This window comes from Lupinus angustifolius, chromosome LG03, assembly GCF_001865875.1.
Source record: "Lupinus angustifolius cultivar Tanjil chromosome LG03, LupAngTanjil_v1.0, whole genome shotgun sequence".
Lineage (NCBI taxonomy): Eukaryota > Viridiplantae > Streptophyta > Magnoliopsida > Fabales > Fabaceae > Lupinus > Lupinus angustifolius.
The window spans coordinates 21,480,694-21,487,086 of NC_032011.1; the positions used below are offsets into that span (position 1 = coordinate 21,480,694).

The window sequence follows — 6,393 nt, forward strand, 5'->3', positions numbered from 1 at the left end:
GATCCTTTATTTGATAATTAGGAAATTGAATGATATTTTTTTGTAACTTGTCTTTTGTTACTTTGACCATTAATTCATTCTTGTTTCTCATTTTATTCACTTTCATCTCATTTCTTTCCCCTACTAAATCTCCAAGATTGATAAAAAGGACTCATGTAGCAGTCCTTTGTGTTTGTGAGCTGTGTTCTCTGGAGATTGTGAGAAGAGTTTACATAGATATTTATCACATTGAAAAACATATACCATCAATGTGTTAGTTTAGTAGTTAAGGTTGCGCTAAATCTTTAGGATGACTAAAATGTCAAAGGTTTGATTCTTAGGAATGACACTTGGTGGGAGAGACAACTACACATCTTAAAATGAATTAGTTCTTTATCCAAAGGATGAAAAGATACATTTAGTAGTACAAAAAAATAATGAAGATGTGCCCAAGGCAAGCTTAGAGAAATCCATCAATCTTAATGAGGATTTATAATTGAATTTACACATCCTTTACCAATATACCATCCGTAAAAATTGAGCAAATTTTACATTAATTATTGACTACGTAATATCATTTTTATATTTTATTCGAGCTTAAGAATGACTATATTAGCATAAAATGGAGATAGATTTATCTCCATATGATGATCTAATTAAGAGAAGATTTCTATACTTCCATGTCTTTCCTGTAAAACTCAAGAACATCATAACTCCCTCCATGACTATAGGAATGTGGAAGGAAAAAAATCAGGAAATGACCTTCAACCTGTTTGATATTAAAGGAGTCTTTGCAATAGTATCACAACTACAATTGTGTTACATTTATTACATTTTTCTGTGTTTATGGTAAATATGACAATCAAAATCGTGATCATAACTATAATTTAAAATACTGATAAAAACTTACTAATGCTATTATTTCTCTTTTCTGTTAAAAAAAGAATACAGGTATACTATGAAAATATGTCAAATACTCAAATTTAACATGATTTGACTGTTGACTAGGGTATCTTTAATTTAGTTAACTTTTTAGTTGAATTAATTTTAGTGAAACTAATTTTAGGAGAATGTCAAAATACACATAAAGGAATTAAATTATAAAATGGGTTAGTTCAATTTATTCATTAATAATAGATAGAATAAAGAAACATAGTATAATTTGAAAAATATACCTTCTTCACCACAATATCTTCTTTGGTCCAATTCTAATTACTACTATTGTAGAAGCATGTAATGTATTACTACAAAGATAATCATATATTCTCATACTATAAATTTTTTTACTTACACCAAAGTGACATGTGTTATTTGTAAATCAATCATTAATAAATAAAATATCACTTTGTGACTTATGTCACTTTCTTGTGAGTAAGATGATTAGTTGGAAAATTTAGCATGAAGGTATATTATTTTTCACTAAAAAATTTAGGCAGTGGGGTGATAAATACAAAAATGTATAGTATAAATAATTTAGCACAAATTTTTATAAATATATTGAGTATTAATGTGAGAATTTGAAAAGGTATGACGTAACAATGAATGGAATAAAAATTATTACTTTCTAATTGATTTTGAAATGGTATAGATAAAAGATTTATAACCTTAGTAATATATGGAGTTGGTCGTAGCTATCATGATAATTTGGTCTAAGTTAATGGGTTTATTTGCTCGTAGTTATTGGACTAGAAGAGTATGAAAAATATATTCATTAATTTTAAAATATATGTTTTGTTTATAGACTTTTCTAACTAGCAGGGTAGGCCGCTTATGGATATTATAATCTTAATTATCAAAAGTTAGGTTTTGATTGTTAACTGGACTTAAAAAATATGTAATATTGAATTGTTTAGACTTATACATTGTTGTATGTAATTTTAAAAATGTGACAATGACATAAGATTTGTTTGAATTATGTTTAAATTTATATATTTTTAATTTTAATATGGGCAATCCGCAAGCCGATCTTTCCTATTTTCTAACTAGAATGCCCATCCTAATTTGGACGGATAATATGCAGGAATGTACAGAATGTGCACGACGACCCAAATTATTGTCGCCTTGTGAGTAGCAAGTTGAGAGGAGACAAAAAGTTGGATCGAAATCCTCTAGTACTAAACTCAAATTCTAACACCATCACAAAAAAAAAAAAGAATCCATATATTTTTATTTTTTGAATTAAATAAATTAAAAATTATAGATTTATACCTCCCCTCACATTCCACCCAAGGGCCAAAGGATCTCATAGAGAAAGTTGGGGTTTCGATACACACCTAAAATAGAATGATGGAAGGGTTTGGGTCAAATAATAAGGTACACCATAATCCAACTAGAAAAAAGAGTTATCTGATTTTAGAAAACACACATATATATTTGTAAATGTCTTGGTTGTAATGTTATACCTACATCACACGCTTTCACCAAAAATATCATAGTGTCCTAAATGTTTTGATTCCAAATTTCCAGTTATATAAACATCATTCCCATCATATTTTTGTTGTTATACTCCTTAATTTTCACTTCCCCTTTGTGTTTGTGTTTGTGTTTATAAACACAAAAACACGACACAAACACAAAAACACGACACAAACACATGTGTGGAAGATTCTAGGTTTATATATGAATGGCAAATTCATTTGAAAATGGAACTGTTTCTGTTTATCATGATTCTTCTGGGTTATTACAAGTTTGTGTCAAAAATGATAGATCTGTTGGATCTCCTGGAATGTTCTATGGTGATAATCCATTTGATTATGTTCTTCCTGTAACGTTGTGCCAAATCTTCATTCATAACATATTATCTCGACTCTTTTCTTTTCTTCTCAAGCCTATAAGAACACCCAAATTCATATGCAACGTCATCGTAAGTTTCAATAAAAAACAATGTCTTCAATTTTTTTGATGCATGTGTTCTTATGCTTTAATTTTGTCTTGTCCCTTCTTCCCCTTTCTTTTAATTATTGGGATTGTAAATTTATCTGGTATCATGTATTTATTATAGGTATTATATCATGTATTTATTATAGTTTTGGGTCCTATGATAATTTTTAGTACACCATAGATCAAAATGTTTGTATGTGTGTGAATTGAATTCTTCAATTTGTTCTTAATTGGATGGGATAACTTGATCAACATCCAAGCATAAAAGCATGCATTTATTGATCCAAAATATGTGTTGGAGTAAATTTCACACCACCTTTCATGTTTGTGGTTTAAATATGTGAACTCAATGTCTTAAATTGCAATTACATTATGTTTATCGTAATCGCATGAAAATGTAATCACAATATCGTTATAGTTAACACTCTCAAAATAATAATATTATAATCACAATTATATTTGTGAAATGCAATTTAAAACACAAATGTAAAGTTTCAACAAAAATGTCATTCTGGATGTACATGTAAGCATGATTTTTTTGCTGAACCCTAAATTGAGATATATTGAAAATTTGCAGGCTGGCATTGCATTAGGGCCATCAGGTCTAGGGCTGAATCAAAAGTATTTCAATGCTCTATTCCCACCAAGACAAACAGAGTTTCTACAAATATCATCCTTAATTGGAGCTTCTTATTATGTCTTTGTCATTACATTGAAAATGGATATAGTAACAACTTTAAGAGCAGCAAAACATACATGGAAACTTGGAGTAATACCGTATCTATCTTCTTTTGGGGTTATAACAGTACTCTTAGGTCTCTATTATAAACTTGAACAAAACCCTCATATCCAAAACCCAGGTGCTCGAACTTTCATTGGTATTTCAATGTCATTCTCTTATTTCCCTGTTATTTCTGAAGCCCTAATGGAATTTAACCTCATAGCCACAGAGATTGGACAAATTGCTTTGTGTTCATCCATGCTCAATGATGTATTGCAATGGGTTATTGTAGCAGCTCAGCGTGTAACAGCTGCTGAAACTGTTAAGAATTCAGTGATGTTCTTCAACATCCATTGCATATTCTTGTTCTTTTGCGTTTTCATCGTACGACCATTGATGAAAATGATTGTTAGAACAACACCGGTTGGGAAACAAGTTAAAGAAATCTATGTTATTGTGATACTTGTTGGTGTTTTAGTTATGGCTGGTCTTAGTGACATTATTGGGATATCAATTTTTATGGGACCTATTCTTCTAGGTTTGATTACACCTAGTGGACCACCATTAGGGACAACATTGATAGACAAATCCGAAGTTATCATATCAAGGTTTATATTACCTTTCTTCTATTTAGATATAGGATTGAACACAGATTTATCTACTCTTCAAAATTGGAAGGAGGTTGTAGTTTTTCAGTGTATCTTACTTGCTGGATACTTGGCTAAGATGATTGCATGTGTGCTTGTTTCGATATCTTACAACATCAAGCCCAAACATGGTGTTATGATTGGCTTCATCATGAATGTTAAGGGTGTCAATGAACTCTTAGCTTTCTCTAGATTGAGGGAACACAAGGCAAGTTTCTCTTCTTTTTTTTCTTCTACATAAGTATATATTATTGTGTGCAAGTGCAAAATGAGATATATATTAACAAGTGTTTTAGGGTATTGTTTATGGAAGGAGTGACTTAGTATTGAAAACCCAAGTTCAGAAATTCTCAATATATCTTAAAATATCAATTTTAAGATAAAGTTTTCATCTTTTCTTCATTAAACAATGTCTTAGTGTAATGGTTAATATTCCCCTCATAGTAATTGTTATGATAATTAATTATTAAATAATTTTAATGCTTATCTATTGATAACTAATTTATTTATCAACAGGGTTTGGGAAATCTAGTGGAGCCGACCACAAAGGTAAGTGTTTTCAAGACTTTTGTGTAATCAAAACCTTAATAAATGCCCTAAACTTATTCAATTTGAGTTAGCATCATCTCACTTAATGGAGGGACGGATATATGAAAAACATAATGATATGACACTTTTATCATTTAGCTATAATTATATGATATTTTATTCTTTATTATAAGTGTAAAAATAAGTATTTGTTTCTCTATTAATGGATATCATCGTGATTCATTCGATTTAACTTTTCAATACTAATGGTTTCTTTAATATACATTTAAAAAATGCATTTAGGGCACTTTTTAATACAACAAAATAAAACTTCAATAAATCTCAATAAGTTAACCTTTTGTTGTTAATTACTTTTTGTAGTTCTTGGATGAACAAACCTTCACTCACTTGGTGATGTGTGTAGTAGTGATGACTGCAATTGTGTCACCCTTTATCAAACTACTATACATGCATCGACCAAGAACACAACATCCATCAATCAATAGTAACTTTGCAGTAAGATCAATCCAAAACACACCAAGTGACACTGAATTTCGAATCATCACATGTTTACATCATGAAGCAAGTGTACGAGGTATGATTGCACTTCTTGAAGCATGTAACCCAATCCTAGAAAGTCCAATATGTGCCTATGTTATTCACCTAGTTGAAATCATGGGTCAAAGTGCACCTATTCTCCTTCCTATAAACTACAAACAAAACAAAAAAATCATGAGTGTTAATTACCCCAACACAAATCATATAATGCGTGCATTTGAGAACTATTCCAACAATGCTAGTGGCCCTATCACTATTCTACCATATGTTAATATTGCACATTACAAACACATGCATGAAGCTATTTGTAACCTAGCACAAGACAAGATTGTACCTTTGATTATCATACCTTTTCATGAGAATGACCATGTTGATCTTGGTGGGCACGTGGCTAAATCAATCCAAAAACTGAATACAAGGTTTCAATCACGTGCTGTTTGCACGGTTGGAATACTAGTGGATAGAGATTCAAAGCTTGGTGGTGATGATTCTATGATGATTTTCCATGTGGGTATTTTCTTTATTGGTGGACAAGATGATAGAGAGGCTCTAGCATTGGGTATTCGAATGGCAAATAGAGAGAATGTTAGGGTTTCATTGTTCAGATTTGTAGTGACAAATATTAATGATAAAGATGATTATAATGGTAGGTTTAAAAGTAGGGAAGAGGAAGAAGAGGAGGAAATAGAAGAAATGTTGAATGAGAGTTTAATTGATGAATTTAAGAGCATGAAATTTGGTAGTGGAAATGTTTCATGGTATGAGATTATGGTGGCTGATGGAGAAGAAATATTGGACACAATAAGAAAATTGGAAGGGAACTATGACCTAGTAATGGTGGGTAGGAGACATAATATTGGAAATTTGAATGATGAGGAATTAACAACTTTTATAGAAAATGCTGAAACTTTGGGAATATTTGGGGATATGTTAGCATCAACAGAGTTTTGTATTGGTATGGTTCCAGTTTTAGTGACACAATGTGGTGGGAATTTGGACACTGAACATAAGTTTAGTAGAGTAGGTTCAGCTACTGTATCTCAAAAAAGTTTGGATATATAGAAATAGTATTTTTCATCT

At 30.7% G+C, this 6,393-nt stretch overlaps 1 protein-coding gene across 1 annotated transcript; it reads left to right on the forward strand.

The window, feature by feature from the left end:
* Positions 2,480 to 6,393, forward strand: LOC109343635 (cation/H(+) antiporter 15-like). The gene is made up of 4 exons (XM_019582028.1): positions 2,480 to 2,842; positions 3,437 to 4,435; positions 4,744 to 4,776; positions 5,137 to 6,393. Exons 1-4 carry the CDS (start codon positions 2,603 to 2,605, stop codon positions 6,373 to 6,375), a joined length of 2,511 nt encoding a protein of 836 aa, XP_019437573.1. The 5' UTR covers positions 2,480 to 2,602; the 3' UTR covers positions 6,376 to 6,393.

What these genes read in the sequence shown, in the direction of transcription:
- LOC109343635 (XM_019582028.1), top strand. Translation starts at nt 2,603, where the DNA reads ATGGCAAATTCATTTGAAAATGGAACTGTTTCTGTTTATCATGATTCT. An exon ending in AATTCATATGCAACGTCATC is followed by an intron (nt 2,843 to 3,436) that starts GTAAGTTTCAAT and finishes GAAAATTTGCAG; the next exon opens with GCTGGCATTGCATTAGGGCC. An exon ending in CTAGATTGAGGGAACACAAG is followed by an intron (nt 4,436 to 4,743) that starts GCAAGTTTCTCT and finishes ATTTATCAACAG; the next exon opens with GGTTTGGGAAATCTAGTGGA.